At 37.2% G+C, this 18,832-nt stretch overlaps 1 protein-coding gene across 7 annotated transcripts in view; it reads left to right on the forward strand.

The window, feature by feature from the left end:
* Positions 1–18,832, forward strand: part of COBLL1 (cordon-bleu WH2 repeat protein like 1) — an 86,197-nt gene that overhangs the window by 41,561 nt on the left and 25,804 nt on the right. For 4 of the 7 annotated variants that reach the window (XM_065670533.1, XM_065670535.1, XM_065670539.1 and 1 more), the window contains exons 2-7: positions 6,982–7,161; positions 13,769–13,970; positions 14,902–15,130; positions 16,816–16,854; positions 17,731–17,825; positions 17,965–18,204. In XM_065670533.1, coding sequence (XP_065526605.1) covers positions 6,982–7,161; positions 13,769–13,970; positions 14,902–15,130; positions 16,816–16,854; positions 17,731–17,825; positions 17,965–18,204 — 985 coding nt within the window. Of the gene's footprint in view, positions 1–5,950; positions 6,000–6,981; positions 7,162–13,768; positions 13,971–14,901; positions 15,131–16,815; positions 16,855–17,730; positions 17,826–17,964; positions 18,205–18,832 lie in introns of those variants that run through there. The other 3 variants (XM_065670536.1, XM_065670541.1, XM_065670537.1) reach the window with 2 other exon arrangements.

An 18,832-nucleotide genomic window follows, 5' to 3' on the forward strand; every position in this document is an offset into this window, starting at 1 on the left:
TATTTTAAGACCTTCCTTAAAAGCCGAATATAGACAATATCTCGTAGCATTAGAGAGGAAAGCATTGTACTGCTGAGGAGTTTCTTTTGTGATCCAAACGCACGCATGTCAAAATAATCATTGTCCAGAGGAAGACACAATATTATCAGTTTTGTGACTTTTGGGGTTGGGTTTTTTTGGGATTCTTGGCAAGCAGTACTGGAATTGAAAGCAAAAGTTGAACATGCCATTCAGGGCTACTACCTTCACTGTTTAATTTCAGTACATAAGAAAAATTTAGACACTGTTCTTTGTGAGAAAGGAACAAAGAAGTTGACGGTGTGTAAATACAGCCATAGATCTTAAGCAAAGGTAAGGATTCATGCTGAGTCTAAAGATTGTGTATCACATATTATAAAAAGGTGAGTCAAAGCTGGGAGTGGTTGTGATGCTGTTGGTGTCTGCCGTTCTGTGATTCTTGTGTGAGGTGAGATGTCTGGACTCTTCCGATCCCTTGTCTTTACAGCAGATATACAATGACCAGGAAAAAGTGGTTTCTGTTTTCTCCTTCACATTTTCAGCATTTTGGTTTCTTTGTTTGGTTTCCTTAGTTTCTCTAGTCTGTCGTTTATTTCAAGCTTGATTTTTGATTTCCTTGCAGGTTGTTGTGGCTAGTTTATCTGAGCCTTTTTCTCTGTTTAGATGTTCATTTGTCTTATTGTGTTTGGATCTTAAACTGAAAGAATATAGGCTGTACTTATAGACAGTATAGGTAACTTGATCTGAAGGAAGGATGCACATTCTCAGATAGCAGCCACTTAACGTGATCGATTGCATGGGCTTAAGCTGTAAACCCTGGACTCCATTAAGGGTAGTTTTCAGGGGTTGCCTGACTTTTGTGTCTTCATGCCTACCTCAAGGTGAGAATTCTAAGCCCTGATCAGAGGATCTGAGCAGTGAACAGTAATTTGCCAATGAGTGTGCCATAACGTAAAATATGTTGTATAGGAGCAATTGTATTTTCTCTGGCAGGAGTATTTTGCAATTCCTTAGTCTTACTTGTTGTTATGAATACATACTTTTGCTGATACTGCTTTGTATTGAATACAGTTGCTGAATCACAAGAAAAATATAGCTGTGCAGAGAGTTTTGTTTCAACTGTAGAGTAATTTTTGACCTTTTGATCTGAAACTTTATTAAAAAAAATCTAGAATTTGTATTGTTAGAAATGTGTCTGTATGGAGGAGGTCAGGTGCAGCAAACAGCAGTAAAAGTTGGTTAAGATGCAGTGCAGATAGTCACCGGTGATGCTCTCCGTTCTGAGTGTAACAGTCATTAAGGGGGAGAATCTTTCAAAGCTTATAAAGAAAATAGCCTTTTCTGAAGCTAAAAGTGTGTGTGGGGGGGTGTGTGTGTGGGGGGGGGTGTGGTTTGGTTTGTTTGTTTGTTTGATGAGAACAGTTCCAATTAATTGGGCAGTGTAAAGCAAAGGAGTTCCAGTCAGTTCTTTTTCTGTCAGCTTCAGACTTAGGCTGGAAGAAGCCAGAATGGGAATGGATGAATTCAAGATGTCAAGATGTGAAAGAGAAGTCTTTCTGAAAATGAGAAAGACAGATAATCTTGTATTGTGGTGTGAAATAAATACCATTTTAAAGGTGCGCTAGCAAGTGGGCTCATCATCAGGAATTGTAAAATGTTAAGAAAAAGCGCTAGCAATAACCATGCGTATATGTTGCTGTAGCTATATGTAATATCACACTGTTGACTTTAACTGATTTTATGCAATGTTTCCATGCAATGATGAACAGATACTTTAGGGACTCAGGAATTTTCCATTCTTTGCTAATAGCACACAGGAAAATAGGAACTCATACATTGTAGGATGTGAGCTATTAAGTAAGGTTTTGTTTTAAAATACAGTTTTTTAATGAATTCTAATGAAAATATGTATCTTATTACATGTAACTCATTGTTAAATTCTGTATTTTCACTAATCTCTGGAAGAAGCTTTTGTTTTTCCTGTAAGAGACTAGATGCCAAGTATCATATCATATAGACAGGAATAAAAAACCTTCACATGCATAGAAGATAAGTCCTGTGCTCATATATAGGCTATTTAATTGCTCTGTGGTGGGGATAAGGGTAGGAAGAGTAATGGTCATATTTCTTGAGTATTTTAATTTCGCTCTATCGCAGAGTTATGCAGAGTGTCTTTACAACATCTCTGTAGTTACTGTAACAAGAAAGGCCACGCATTCCATTTCTCAGGCTAAAAGACAAAATACTCCATGTGGAATACAAATGCCAATGCTATTCTTAGTATTCAGATTAAGAACAATAAAAGTTTCACTCAAAGAAAGAAAACAAAAGTATCCATAATTATGGGTGAAGCCAGCCTTTCAGACTGGCCCATAGACAATAGGTACTATTGTAAAATACTCCATTTTTTTCATGTATTTGATTATGTAATTATCAAGCCCCAATTTGGGGGCTTCAACTTGCAAATTAATTTAAAATGTGATTTAATGAATATGTCTTATGAAATATTTTCCCTTCTCCTTTTCGATTTTTCTTTTTTCCTTTTTTATTTTTATTTTTTTTAAGAGGTTCTCTCTCTCTGTATGCCCTGAAATTATATATAGAAGTGATTGTTTTTGAGTGTCTTGCCTTGATAAACTTAAGCCATTTGCTGGACTTTCAGAGCAGATCAAACAGTAATGCTACAGTTGTATCCAAGCTTTTTCCTAGCAAGTAAAATTACAGAATCATGGAATCGTTTGTGTTGGAAGGGACTTCAAAGGTGAACCCTCCTACAATGAGCAGGGACATCTTCAACTAGATTAGGTTGCCCAGAAACACATCCAGCTTGGGCTTGACTGTCTGCAGGGATGTTGCATCCATCACCTGTCTGGGCAACCTTTGCCAGTATTTTACCACCCTCATTGTAAATTTCTTCCTCGCATCTAGTCTGAATCTTTTAGTTTAAACTCTTTTAGTTTCAAACCATTACCCTTCGCCATATTGCAACAGGCCCTACTAAAAAGTCTCTCCCCCTCTTTCTTATAGCCTCCTTTTATGAACTGAAAGGCCACAATAAGGTGTCTGCAGAGTCTTCTTCAGGCTGAACAACCCCAACTCTCTCAGCCTTTCATCATAGGAGAGGTGCTTCATCTGATCATTAATAAGTAATGCTTGATCTTGAAGATGTGCAGTAGTAATGCTGTGAAACCATAATCCGTAAAGAGGGAACTGAATAAACAGGAGGAAAAGTCGTCTTTGTTTAGTGTAGAAGACAAATTTTTTCTGTGAGTATAAAGGATGAGTATTGGGCTAGAAATGCTTATAGGTAGAATAGGGGACTTAAGTGTTTTATATACCTGTTGGCAAAAACTGATGCGTCACTATAAACAAAACAAATTAAGGTATTTTATGTAGGCCTGAACTTTTGTTCAACTGTTTCTTGGTTGAACAGATGATGTCCAAGGTTTCTACTACTATGGTGCAGTAGTGGAGAAGCATTATTGTCATAATCAGGAAAGTCTTAGAATACTTGGGATGGGAGATCAAAGGCAAGAAAAGCTCTAGAAGCTTTATTGCAATGGCCTTTACCCTCTTGTGATCTTCGTAGAGCTAGATCCTTTTCTGAGTTTGAGTGAAAGTGCTGCTTGTACTTTTGGCATATATAATTTTGTAAAGTTTGATGTAAAAAAAAAAATGTGTAGTTGCTCTTCGTATAAATTGGTACAATTTATATTATATTGTTTATTATATTATATAATTATTATATTATATTGTACAATTGCAAACTTAAGTCTTATCTGTTATGCAGTAGAAGGTTTTCATTGCGCTATGTTTAATGAACTTTTTTATTACCTGCGAGATGACTGAATATGACGTTTCTTGTCCTAGGTGATTGCTGTAGTAAACTGAGAGATGATTCAGATGCTGGAGGTTAGATCCAAAGTAATTTCAGTGAGAGGGCTATTGGGCTGTCTTTGTATAGTGTCTCATGTAATTGTGTTCAAAATGGGAAGCTAAGTGCTTGAAACATTAATACTCCTTGAGATCAGGATTCAAAGAGGTGGAATTTTTTATGCTGTAGCCTTTAGTTGTGCACAAGTTTAGCAGATAGATATCCTCTTTTTTTATTATTTTTTTTTTTCTTTTTTGGGAAAGTGGTCCTAGTCAAAAGGAAGTGCTAGTGATAGCTGGAATATCCAGGTCACCGTCAGTTCAAGTATTTCTCATTATTTAAAAATGCTTTTCTCCGGTTACTACTAGTTAAAAATATACTGCTTGTAACTTTCTAATGGGAATTTTATGAAAATCAAATAAGTAGAGGCTTTATTTATTTACTGTGCCAGACCCTTTAATTTAAAAAGGGCTTCCATGCATTCAGATTATTGACACTATTACTTTGGTTTTGCAAGCATGAAATGTGTTGAGATACAGCAATGATACTTTCTTCTGTAGCAGTGGGATCTGAAGCACATAAAACGACCTTGCATTGAATTTTAAAAGATGTATTGTTTTCCCTAAGAAAATGATGAAGATTTCCATCTGAAGGAATTCTTTTAATAGTCTTTACAGGAACTGTCTTCTGTCACAAAGACTGGTGGGAATTGCAGGTGGGACTTCAGGAATTTAAATGCCTCCTTTGTATGGGGCAGGAGACATAAGCATGACTAACCGCAAACGTGCAGATGTGCTAGAGATGGGTAGGGTACATGGCTCTGCAGTGGTATGTGTGTGGATTCAGCCAATCTCATTAGACTGCCTGATGTCACATGGGTGTGTGTATGTGCTCTTTATAAATGCAAGAACTTCATCTATCTAGCTGTTACACATAAGTTTTGTCAAGAGTATTTTATCAGTTCTAGCTCTCTACAGTGTAAGTTAGACACTGTAGATGTTAAATACAGCCACATTTTACTTATGTGGACCGTGCATTTAGTGCTGTGTGTGATTAAGCACTCTAGTGACAGTAGAGTTCCAGCAATGCAATTACATTCATGTGCTTAATGGAAACTAGAGTCCCACTAGTATTTGCAAACTAATCTTTCTGTGGCATGTACTCTGCAAAGATTAAATTCTGAAATCAGTTGCAATAAACATCTTTTAACAGTCATTAGAAGTCACTTAAAGATGTAACAGCGAGTAAAGAAGGGGATAAGCAGTACTGTTTCATTTTGGGTTTGGATTCTTTTTTGGTATTAATGTCAGGGGGAGTTTTTAGGGTTTTTCGGGTTGTTTTTGTTTTTGTTTTCTTTTAATAGCTGTATTGATGCTCTATATTGGTCAATAATTTCTTTCTGGCAGATGCATGAAAGCTGAAGATCATGCAAAAAGCCTCCAAACAAGTCATGGAGGAGTAAAAAGGAGTTTGATTAATAAATTTTGCAGTGTTCACATAACCCAGAAACAACCTAGGCAAGCTGCTGTAGAGACTACAGTTAAATTTGCAGCTGGTGCCACACGTCTTGAGCTGTATGCAGAGTGCACCAAAACTAATTTAAAACATTAGGAGAGAGGAGGTATAACTTTTGATGGTGGGTCCTCATTCGGTGTGTTTGGAGATCTGCGAACAGTCCTGATTAGCTCTGAGAGGCTGTGAATAGTTAATTATTCAGCACGGAGTTCCTAAGTTCAAAACTCTAAGCACTTTCAGCAACAGGTCGGTCATGTGAAGTCTCATTACACAGCCGTCTTTTGCAGTGCTGCTCTGGACCTTGTTTCCCCTTCATTGTGAGTGACTTTAAACTTTGTTTTCCCAGGAAAGATGTGTGTTTCTAATCGGTGTACACTAGATCTTTCGTTTTGGTTTTGCAGGACAATTATAGAAGTTAATTTCTTTTGTTAAATTTAAAATAAACTTTGTTACAGATCCAGAATTTAAATTGCAAGCGTATTTTTTGAACCTCTGCGTATTATGTTTGAAATATGTTTTAGCTTTCTGTGAATGCGGCTCTATCCGAGCTTTTTAGAAGAATATTTATAAAGGATTAAGAAGCACTCATGAGGTAATACATCTCCACAGGGTGTTTTGTTTCTAATGGTGAAATTCTGAAATACTGTTTCTTCCTTGTGACAATATTGGTGAATTGTGGAAAGTTATTTGAATAAAAGGGGATGTTGTGCTATGTGTTGTAGGACATGAGAGTTCTGCCTTCAGAATTTACTTTAACATAAATATATTAAGAGATGTAGAGAGTTTTCCATTTATACCACTTTGGTTGGTTTCTTTTTTTAAATTGAAATAAGTGAAACTTACTTATTGATGACTCTTTGCATTCAAGCGTACCCTGGCTTCTCACCAAGATGGCAAAGGATAGCGAGAAAATTAAAATAGGAAACTGGCTTGGGTGAAAGGAAAATATAAAAGCATATTGTGACTGAAGTGCCAAGAAATATTACAACACAGTAGGACTGGTTATACTGCTATGTTATTACCATAATGAAGTAAATAGATTAAAGCTGGTAGGATTTGTTTGAATGAGTTTAATAATAAAAAGAAAAATCTGGGGAAGAAGTGTAATTTTTCCTTTTGCCTATCTGTCCTCCCTATTAAACATCCTGTCATTGCTATTTGGCTTCATCCTGAATGGTACAGTTATTTCTGTTTGTACTAATCCAGGAAATCTGTTTGGAGAATGCACAAATAGGGTCCTTTGCATAACCCAAGGGAGGAAAACAAGTAACTAATTTTTTAGTTTGCACTTTTAAAATGTGTATTAAATACCCTTTTTTTGGTTTGGGCTTGATGTTTATTGGGTTGGGTTTTGTTTTATTTTTTGTATGATGGATACCTTATCCTGTTGTAACTTCCGTCAGTACTGATCGTATGTTTCATATTGGCTCATCCCTTCTTTGCACATCTCACTTGCGCAGTCCAAGTGAAAATTAAGTGTGTATCATTCCTGTTCTGAGACTTGTTAGTTTGCCAGTATGGAATCATGTGTATAAATACATACTTGACTTTAAATTTTTATCCGTTTATTTCAGAAGAAAATCTAAAGCACCGCCTCCTCCATCTGAAACAAAACCCATTGCCATTTTTCCGTTTGATAACACAGAATCAGCCAACCTCGTCATGGAACAGAAAGAGAATGTAATTGATAAAGATATTGAACTATCAGTGGTCCTGCCAGGAGATGTGATCAAGTATACTACAGTTAATGGGAGGTGAGTTACACAGAATGACATTTTTGTTGAATTTTCTTGCTCTGGTTTACTTCAATCTTCATCCAGGTTTTAATCACTCAGTAAAATACATGAGTTCTGTAAGTGAACATTAAGTGGATTAAAAGAAGGTGAAGGGCCTAGAGCACAGGTCTTACAAGGAGCAGCTGAGGGAACTGGGGTTATTTAGCCTGCAGAAAAGGAGGTTCAGGAGAGTCCTTATCACTCCCTACATCTACCTGAAAGGAGGTTGCAGTGAGGTGTGGGTGTTTGTCTCAAGTAGCAAGCCATAGGATGAGAAGAAATGGCCTCCAATTGCGCCAGGGGAAGTTCAGCTTGGGTATTAGGAAAAATTTCTTCACAGAAAGGGTTGTCAAGCATTGGAAAAGTCTGCCCAAGGAAGGGGTGGAGTTTCCATCCCTGGAGGTATTTAAGAGATGTGTAAAATGGGGCACCTAGGGACAGGGCTTAGTGGTGGACTTGGGCAGTACTAGGATAATGGTTGTACTCAGTGCTCATAAAGGTCTCTTCTAACCTAAATAATTCTATGATTCTGCTATGATTTTGGGGGAGGTGTGGAAACATATACTTTATACATTTACCTGCCTTTTGGAGAGACTTTTTTATTCTCTCCAGATAGTGTATGGCACCTATCAGGATGTGTAGCCATGCTTGTTCTTTCTAGTCACTGCAAGTCTCCAGAAAAATGTAGGCTTGTATGAGTCACTGAATCTTCCCACTTCAGTTTTCCTTTTTGGACTTAAAAATGAATTCCTGAATCCTGTTTGGGTACAAAGTCATGTGTTCAGCACTTACACAGCAGTACTACCTGTAGACTACTAGCAGGCCTAAAAAATGGCGTCATCACTTCTGACAAAATCTATAATGCTTTAAAGAAATAGTTTCTAGCTACAGCTTAGATTTTTTTTTTCCTTTTTTTTTCTTTATTTTTTTATTTACTAATATAGTTTGTTTAAGCTGGTTTTAATTTAAAATACATATTTTAGTCTGATAATTGGTAGTGTAGGTTGTATGTATAACTCTCCAGTGACCTTTAGTTCAGAAAGACCTGGATATTGGCTGGTGTTGAAATCAGAAATCCTGGGATTTGAAATGTTATATTAATTATCCTAGCAGGCCTACCAAGAAGGCTCCTATGCAAAGCCTTATATGGATGAGAGCAATTAAGATGGCAGATAGTTTATTTCAGCTTAGGAAAGCAACAGTCTGTATATTGTCCTTGCGTTAGTGTATTGCCAGTGTCTTTGCTGCTGAAAACAAGGAGGTGAATTTATTTATTTATTCAGATTAGGCAATGTCAATGTATAGTTACAGCTACTTCTCAGTGAGAGATAGTTTGGCTTGAGTCTGTTTATATGCTTTGTCATTGTTCATGAGGTCATTTCTTAGAAACCAAATACCAGCAGGTTCTCCAGAGCTGCAGTGGGTGAACTTTTGTGGCTACTTCTTGCCCCCCTTCCCAACTCCGTGTGATTTTCAGGGTGACTTAAATCTGAGGTTATATTTCTCAGAATAAATATTCTGAAATAATCGGTGGCAACTGTGATGTTTTATGGTGTGCTTGCCAATGTGTTTGCAGGAAGGAATACTGCTGTCTGCTAGTATGGTGCCTTCCTCCGTTTTTTAAATTTCTTAAAGGTGAGATTCCACATGTATGCTAGCAGGCACTTCTCTTCCTTCTTTTTCACTCCCTTTGTCCACACTTATGAGTACCAAGTGCCACTGTCTCACTTTGCTGAAAACAAAGTGCCAGAAAGGAACATTGTACGTATCTTCGCTTGGTCATTATATTGTGTAGAATTACTCCCTGTTCAAGACAGGCCTCACAGGCTTATGAGGAAGCACGCTTATTCCCTGATCAGTTTTATTATCCCACAGTTACTGTTTCTTTTTCATTCAAGACCCTGTATGTAACTGATTTCATAAATGGCTCTCTTGCAAATAAGAATCTATATTAGCACTGCTGGGCTCACTCAGAATGAGGGGGGACCTGCAGTCCACCATGAAACATACTTCAAACTATCTTTTCTTCCAGTTTTGCACTGTCTTGATAGTAGTATTTTATGGACAAGTTGGAAGATCCCTGTAGAAATGACATAAATTGCTGATTTATCCCTTTCCTGTTCATGACCAGGGATAAGCAGCTTCAAAGCTCCCAAGGAGAGATTACCTTTCAAAATCTCGTACTAGAAACAGCAAAACTGTGAGTTTGTACAGCCATGAGCTCAAATGTCATAGTCCACTAGAGTAAACTTCTCTAAGGTTCTCAGATGAAGTTAGGTTGGTTTGCTTCCTGCTTTTTCATAGTGGCTAGTGAGAGCTATGTTGAACAAAGCAAGGTGTTACACAACTAAATATCCTGAGTGAGTAGAAGTAGGCAGAAGAGGATCAGAATGAAATCCAAAAGAGATTTTATAGAAAAAGATTACAGGAGAGAATAATTTTTGATGCCTGAGTTGATCTATTAGCAACTAAAGCAAAAAAGTGAGAAAGGAAGGAGGACTGAAATAGCTCATTCCTCATTCTGAAATAGGTGGATTCTCTTATTTAAGCCTAGACACCCGTTTGTGGTAGTTGATGATAGTGATTCATTTCAGAATCTGACGGTGGCATTCACACTTTCCTGTCACCAGGATTCCTGCAGGGGGTACAGGCAAACTATTATTTAAAAGCAAGCAGACAAACAAGCTCCCCCCTCCAAAAAAACCCCTGCATGGTAGGAGCAGTGAGTGCTAAGAAGTGAAGGTCCACTGTTCAGGCAAAGGAATGGGTCAAGATTTGAAGCCCAAGAAGAAAAAAACCCACAAACAACAAAAAACTTGAACTATTTTCTTTAGCAGCCTGATCATTTTGAGTTAGTTTTTTTTTTTATTTTCCCACAAGGAAGAACTGCGAAGTGTGAGAAAATGTTATCAAAACGGAACAATTAGTTTAAGTTGTATACATCAGTAAAGTAACTTAGAAATGTCAAGGACCAATATGGTAGTGACGTGCGTTTTACTTGGAAATGGTGTTTCAGTTTTGCTGGGCAGCATGTTTAGAGCTTCAGTTTCTGATGACTTGGCTTTGCTGAATTGGTTTTCGTTATAGTCCTTTGTGAGTTTCCATTTATCCACTCTTGAGTATTTTCAGTCATTAAGATATTCTTAATAAACGGTTGGTTTACTCCATATAGCTGGCTAGTGAATAATAAGCTTTGTGGTGTTGCCCTACTTTTTAAAACTTATTGTACTTACATTTGTTAGTAAAAAATGTCTTTTTAGTGACTAGGATTAGTAAATAGTTTTGCAAGGCCATGAAGCCATGGGCTTAAGTAATTGGAGATCTATAGGAAGCCACATTGTGTGTAGGTTTCTTCGCTTTTCTTTCTCCCTTCCTGATAGGAATACTCTTGGTGGCTCCTGATGGAGGGGTTTCTTTGTTCAGTGGCGCTTACTGTGAGTCTCATGATGGGAAGACCTTGTTCCTAAAGTTTATGTAAGAATCTCCACTTCCTGTTTTTTTAAGTAGCAGGTTCCAAGCCCTTGATTTTAGAGAGGAGTGTAGAAATGGGATGATTTCTTTTTTCATTTAAATACTTGATCCAGTCATTTCAAATACACCTTTCAGTGTTGGTTACAAGCATAACATTGTAGGTGAAGGTTCAGCTTTCAGTTAGGTGATGTAACAAAACACTACTAGCCACTTTTGTTGGTGTTTAGTCAGGTAGGAAGAACCAGAGAACCATTCTCTCAAATAAATGAGAGAAGAAGGGGTGCAGCAATATGTAAACAAATGTATGATCAGAGATTTCCAGGAGAGTTAAGTGAGGTAATGAAGGTAAAGAAGTCGCAAATAAAGATTTTACTGAAATTAGATAGAGGAAGACAAGCAGATGAGGTACTCTGATGATGGCAGCTGATGGCCACTTCTTGGAGTTTTACTAAGTATTAATCATGAAAGCTGTTAAATGTGCTGTGATTTATGTACCTGCAATCCTTGAAGGCTTTAGCAAAACACAGTGTTGCACGTTTTGGAGGGTGTGATTACAAAAAAGATTGCTTTTTATATCACAGTAGGAATGTCTGTCTAAAGCAGTTGTTGAAGGTGTCTTGGCTTCCAGTGGTGGAGGGGGTGCGGGACTTTGTCTAGCATTCTTCAGTCAAGCAGGTAATTTCTGGAAGTATCAATGGAAAGCAAATTTGCAACGAATCACTGTTTTCATGTACTAATTTGCATGTACCTGTCTATTGTTTGTGAGCAGCTGTTTCTCACTTACCATTCTGTCACTTGCTGTGACTCTGGTTAACGCAAGGGCTTTCCCCTGTCACCACGGTGCATTTCCATAGGATGGCTTTTTGCGATTGTTGCTTGTGAATTCTTGCCCTGGTCATGTTCAGTGTTCTTACCCCTCTCTGATAACTGAAGGCCAGAGGGAAGAGCAGCTGTTGAAAATAGTGTATATAAATGCACCGGGAAAAAAGTGATGGGTAACTTATTGGATAGGCTGACAACTAGAAAGGTCGCTACAGAAGTAGTGTCTGTGGTTTCTTCTGGGTCCCTGCTTGCCTCTCCTGCCAGTGGCATGGGGGAATGACATGATTTGCATTTGCAGCTCTTATTAGGGTAAGATGGATGTACTTGTTCTCTGCCAGAAATGCAAGAAATAAAGCATTTTTTTCTTTTTTCTTCTAACTGGAGCAGGTTTTGATATATGGGAGAGAAAAATTGAAATAAACTCTGGTTTAGCTTTGTGAAAAGGGAGGTATAGTTAGTTTTCTGCAGTGCTCAATGCACTACTCATGGTATTCCTCAGGCTGATATATATCATCTAGATGAAGGCACGGGGAATATATTACATTCTTCTATGCCTTTTCAGACCATCAGATAACTGCTTTTGTAACTACTTGGTGCTTCATTTCTGTATGTTTTTTCTTTATTGTTCTTCCTGCCTTTGTCTCCTGAGGCAAGTATTCTTCTGCCATTTAAGCAGGGAGAAATTTTCTTGTGTGGGGAGGGGGTGGATGGGAAGTAACAGGCCTGCAATAACTATATCTGTCAGCTTTCAAACCATTTCCATCTTCTGGAATTGCAGTGTGTGCACCAAATAGTCCAACCTTGCTTCTAGAAATCAGAAGACAGCTTGCTTAAGGAACATTTGTTCTTTAAATGAAAACAGGAATGATATTGCAGGGTTAAAGGGGGTAGAAGAACAGTGTTCACAATAATCTCTAATGTTGAGTCATTCTTAATTCTTTTACGGAGCCATATCATATAAAAAGTCTGGTTTAACTTCCAACCTAATAAATTTATTAACTGTCTTTATACTGTCTATAATTCTGCTTAGCTTGATGGATCTTTGTAGAAGCTATCTATTTTCACATTTGGTTATGCTATCAATACTTGCATCTGTTATGAGATTACATCTAGAATTTAAGATTTCTGATAAAGCCATACCAGCCAAACCCTGTATTAGTTCTACTTTGGACACTTCAGTGTCCTTTTCAACATAGCATTTGATTGCTTCATAGACTTATTTTATTTTATCTTATTATTTTCATAATATCCTTGTGAGACAGAGCAGGTGATAGATTTCCTTCTTTGTAGCTGTAACTGGGAGGGGCAGAGAACGTCAAAATGAAATGCTCCTTACAGATGATTGCCCAACTCTGCAAACTGAGGAATGACCCAGTTGCAGTGACCTGATAGTACTATAACTTTATTCAGTTGCTGTAACAGGCAAAGTTAGGATACTTTTCTTACCTTTGGTCTACTTAAACAGCTGTGATGCTTCTGTTTAAAGTACAGCTTTAATAAATTTATTCCAGTAGCAAATGGGAATGTTCAGCTTATCTTAATGTGCTGTTCTGTGTGTTCTTTATTGAGCACTGAGCGAACAGTGATGCACAATTCATTACTACATATGAAAAATTTACTTTGCATACTTCATTGTGAAAGGGACATTTGCTGCATCACACAGAGCTTCTAAAATAAAATTGCATTCAGCTTCTACATTGTTATTTAGGTTCTTTCCCTCTGTCTGTATTAAACACCCGACTCTTATTTTGGGATCCCTAATGCAAGATGTCCTTAAAAGCTGGCTTCCTCAAACTTGCTTTCTCCTGCTTCCTCCAAATAGCTTCTGCTTGGTATTTCTGAAAAGAAAGTACCTTGTAACCTCAGAATGGATATAAAAATGTCAATCTTTGGAAAGAAACTGTTCTTAACGAATAACGGGGTATTTATCACCACTGCTAAGTTCCCATTAAAAATCAAATGAGGTAGCTAATGCACATGTCCCTGCTGAGCTCAGGAAAAGCATCACTTCAAACAAGAAAAAATTTCTTCCTTTGCTCATGCACATGGCATACTTCTGTGCAAGTTGGGTTCATTTTCTGTTTAGTGTATTTCTTTTTTTTTGGCTTTGCCTTTTTTATTGCTGGGGGTTTTTTGTCTCTTTTTTACGTTGAAGATATTTAAAGTTGATGGCTGGCGATAATTATTTAGTCACGGAAGGGAAAGGATGACTTGGGTTAAATGTTTAGCATCACATTTTGTTATTGCCTGTTTAATTGTTGTCTGTTGTGACAGTTCCATTTGTCTTTTACAGGAAGCCCATGATGGACTTGCTGATCTTTCTCTGTGCACAGTATCATTTAAATCCATCAAGTTATACTATAGAGTTGTTATCAGCAGAAAATAGCCAGATTAAGTTCAAACCTAACACACCAGTGGGACTGCTTGAAGTGGAAAAGGTGATTTTAAAGCCAAAACAAATGGATAAGAAAAAACCTGCTCCAGTTATACCAGAGGTGAGAACTGAACTTAAAGCATGTTGAGAAATCAGAATCACTACTGGATTCAAAAAGTTGAGCTCATAGGTCAGCCTCTTGTTTCAGCATTTCCTGTTGTCTCTCATCTCTCACCATGCACCCTTGTGGAATGCTTTGCTTCATGTTCTTGATAACCTCCTCCTAGGTAAAATACATTTCAACTTGTTGCGGAAAGCATCTTTGCTGTGAAAGAAGGAACCATTAGAATATTATTTGAATTCCCACACCTTACTGTCCTTTTGACAAATTCTGCAGATGAAGTGTGGCTGAATACAGCCTTCTATAAACTGAAAATCAACAACTTGAACCATCTGTCATGCTGTGATATATATATGCCCTTCTGATTGTATGTTCATTTTCCTTTAATACATACTGTACTTTTTTGTTGTTAACCAGTGATTTTTTTATATACCCTTGAGAAGGCAGGAGGTTTTAGAAGTACTAAAGCAACTTCTGGGTGTTGCTTCAATCTTTCCTTCCACCTTTATTGTTCTGCTGTAGAGAAAAATCCTGGGGTTTAATTTATCCAAAGCACTTTAACAGGCACAGGGGAACTCTTCTGCTGCCCTCTTACTTTCATCCTACTTGTGTACACGCACATGCACCCATGGCTCATAGGCTGACTTTTACAGCTCCATAATGTAACTTAGTAGAGCATCTCATTCCTGGAATGTGCCCTGCTGGACAGGCAAATGACAAGATGCTCCTTCTTTAGAAGGAGCAGACTGTTTCATGTGCCCTTTTCTTCTGTAGCAGGAAATCACAAAATAGTTTCTCTTGTAGTGTTGAAGTGATAACATTGGTGAAGTTGGCCACAAGTGGAATTCCTGTGACTGCTATAATGCTGTTATGAAAATGCCAGTTGTTTCAGAATTTGTGGTGGTACTTATTGGAATTTTCTTCTCTCCAGCAAACAGTAAGGGTAGTGATAAACTACAAGAAGACACAGAAGACAGTCATAAGAGTTAGTCCACATTCACCCCTTCAAGAACTCATTCCAGTTATCTGTAGCAAATGTGAGTTTGATCCTTCACATACTCTACTGCTGAAGGATTACCAGTCTCAAGAACCCCTTGATGTGACAAAATCTCTTAATGACCTTGGACTAAGAGAATTATATGCCATGGATATCAGTCGAGGTAAGATAACTTTTGTGAATTGCAGAAAATTATAGAAAAGATAATTACTTAATATTTCAATAATGTATACTTTTTGGGGAATAATTTTACTTTTGAAGAAATTTATTTCTAGCATATAGTATATATTTAATTAGTCTTCCTTAAAATTGAAAATGGGACAAGTTTATCTGTATATATGTTTGGGAAGAGCTATAAAAAGGTCTTATTTTCTAACAATGTGTTAGGCACCAGTAAAGATAGCTAAGTACAAATCATCACTTGTAAGCAACCTCTTCCTTTCCTTCCCCCAAAAGACCAACAACACTGTATTTCTCTGAGCCTATAAGATATAGGATCATGACGAGCTGAAAAGTACAAAAACATTAGAGAAATATAGTCGGGGTTTTTTTAAATCATTTAAAATTTTTAAAGTGTTAGAATATTCTGATGGTATTTATGTCTATTTGATTGCTATTTGCTAATTTTATAGATTGTGAAGGAATAATAATCTTTTTTAATTGTGGCCCAACAGGGGCACAATGAACTAACTAACTTCCTTGTATTTGTACGGACATTCCTATTGCCTGGTTTTAACTGTATTTGTAGACCTGTCTTTTTCATGAGGGTTTATGGCACTACGAGTAAAAACTTTGTACAGTGTGGTTTGTTCTGTTTCAGACATTTCTCACAGGAAATCTTACCTCATATAGAATGCAGTAATACTGGCTTACTCCTGTTCTTGACTATTGTTCTATTTGCTTGTTCTCCTTTCCAGTCTAAAACCTGGGGGGTGGGGGGTGGGTGTTGAATGCTTTTTTTTTGTCTTTTTCCTCATTTCTACCTAATATGGTAACCTTATCATTTGGTGCTTACAGTTTCAAGAGTTCTCTGAATTTGCAAGTGCCAGTTATCTTGAATAACAGGAGAATGAGAGATTTGAAAAATGTCTTTTTTTCCTTGGAGAAAACAAACATGAAATATTTTTCTCTTTCCCACTGGGAAACAACGTATTTTAACTTGCCTAAACATGTTCCTTGGGCTACATGTGCCCATAGTGCATTGTCTTGTTTGTTGTCTGGCTACTGCTTTCATCTACAGAGTGGCAGAGCTGCCTTTTGAACAGTGTGCTTCATTTGAATCAACAGCCAAAAATCCTTAGGAGGGAATACCGAAGGCATATCTACTTTCTACACAGCAGTGCCTGGCTAGGAACTGTTCTCTTGATACAAAGTAGTTCAGCATTTCAGTTTTGCAGGCAGATTCAGAGCTTTACATTTTGAGCTTGCTTTATGAAAGCAAGTGGTGAGGTGTGCCTCATAACAGAATTTAGATTAATATTTTATTTTAGTCAGATCATATTTGAATTTTACATTCCTCTTTGTTTTCCAAGTTTGGGCTGCTTTATAATCCAAAACTTACAGAGCAAACTATTCTATATACTGATTTTTCTTTTTCCATCAGAAATATAAGTGAAGACTCTCTCCTTATTTACAAGATTTCTGTCTGTGCTTTATGTCTTCAGACTTAAGTTATTAAATGGCTTTTAATATTTAGATAGTAAAGGTACGCATCCTTTTACTTCAGGAAAGTACCTAGTTACATTTTCCTAGTGATGAAGATTGAGCTTGACTTTCTGTGTTTGTAACTTATAACTGCATCCTTGATTCAGATTCACATTTTCTGTCTTTCTTTTTGTCCTTCTATAGCCACATCACCAGCTGATTTAAATTTACCATCTTTGCAAGGTACGATTTACTAAAATAGGCAGTGAAACTGTAGCACTTATGTGACATTTACAGTCTGCTGCTATTAGAACATCTGCTTAACTGTGACATGAGTAATTGTCCTATCATAAATGCATATTTAAAAAGATAATACAGAAATGGATATACCCAGCTATATATGAAGTATTTCTGTATAGTTCTACTCTGGATTGATTGATTAGCTTTACAGTCATGTTTATATTAATACTTGTACTGAGACCCCAAAGGGGCCTTGCTGATTTCTTCTCCTCATTGTATTTGCATTCAGTGGGATGGCTTTAACAAAGCTAAATCTAGTAAAAAATTAGAGACAGCCTTTAGGTTTACAAATCATCTGCATGAAGAAGATAATGTAATGAGAGTAAATTCTGCAAGGTACCACAATGGACTTGAGTATCTTTACTATGACTGCAATGCAGCTACCTGTGCAGCACCTATCAGGTGTTTCAGTGATCTTTCTCCAGAGCCATACCATGTGTAGGCCTGTGCCTGACTTGTCCCACTTCACACTTTGCCATGAATTTAAACTGAATTGAAAGCTGGACAGACTGATGCTCTTTTTCCCTTCTACATGAACCATAGACATGTGACAGGTGGGATAGGCTGGACTATGTGGTAGGGGTATTAACAGCACCTGAAACTCAGCTATTCCGAGCTCTGAGAAAGAAAGAACACAGATGTTATGAAACCTGTTAATTTTGCAGCATTTAGAAAAAGCTATTAATGTTTGTGATTTACAATGTGTTTTGTATATCCTTTCAAGAGTGAAGGATGTGAAAATGACAGTGAAATAGTAAGAATGCAGGAGAAATAAATTGTGCAATAAATAACATCTAGAATTAACGTGTTCTATTTTAGACTCCTACCAATCTGAAAACTTAGATGTTCTGAAGGAGAAAGAAAACAAAGGATTTTTCAGCTTTTTTCAACGAAGCAAGAAGAAAAGAGAACAAGTAAGGTGTAACTTTGAATATGTTTCTAGAAGTTTTGCTTATATATGTTGAGCAATCAATCACTGTTGATCATTCTCCAGAGAGTGTAAGTAACTTGGATTTTGTTTTCTTTCCCCCACCCCGCACCCTGCACTCCAAGGCTGCCAGTGCCCCAGCAACTCCATTGATGAGCAAGCCCAGACCAATGTTTATCACAAGATCTAACACTGTTAGCAAGCAGTATGATTCAAACACCCTGCCATCTGAAATGCCGAAGAAACGGAGAGCTCCATTACCGCCTATGCCAAATTCTCAGAGTGCTCCCCAGGGACTTGCACAAGCGCAAGTCAGACCAACATCTGATATTGTGAAATCTAACAGCCTTGATAGCAGTGAACAGGTTAGTTATGTCTGTTTCACTTCTCTTAGGAAGTTTAGACATCATAATCCTGATAACCCGGTTAATACCTGCTGAGGCTTGAAATAAACAGGAAAGTTTAGTACTTCTAAAAATCTTAGTTGGAAAATAACGACAGAAATGGAAAGATGCATTCCTTTTAAACTTTTTATTGTGCATCCAAAAGAGCTATTCCAAGTAGTATTTTGAAAAGGTAAAACCCATTTCTTATATAAGTTGGTATTGTGAGCACCTTTTTGTTCTTGTGGATGAATAGGTTTTATATTTTAATGTGAGAACGTTGTCTCACTTTATCATATTTAATAATTGATGTTTTGATATTTCCAATAATGTTTGATGTTTTAGTTACACGTGATAATAAGAAGTTTGTTCCTTACTAAAAAAAGATGGAAATCTTGGGGACTAGTCTTTGCAATCTTATGCTCCCAGCAAGGTAAAGTAAGGTTTTTATTTTAATCCAATAGTTACATATTTAATTGAAGCTATAAAGATGTGGGCTACATATTTAAGTAACCTATATATCCCATGCTATGCAGGAATTCTGCCAAAGAATGTAGGAGAACTGTTGCAAAAGGTATTCTCCCAGTATTGCACATATTGCCAGTTGTGT

Source organism: Lathamus discolor, chromosome 3, assembly GCF_037157495.1.
Source record: "Lathamus discolor isolate bLatDis1 chromosome 3, bLatDis1.hap1, whole genome shotgun sequence".
In the NCBI taxonomy this organism is placed as follows: domain Eukaryota; kingdom Metazoa; phylum Chordata; class Aves; order Psittaciformes; family Psittacidae; genus Lathamus; species Lathamus discolor.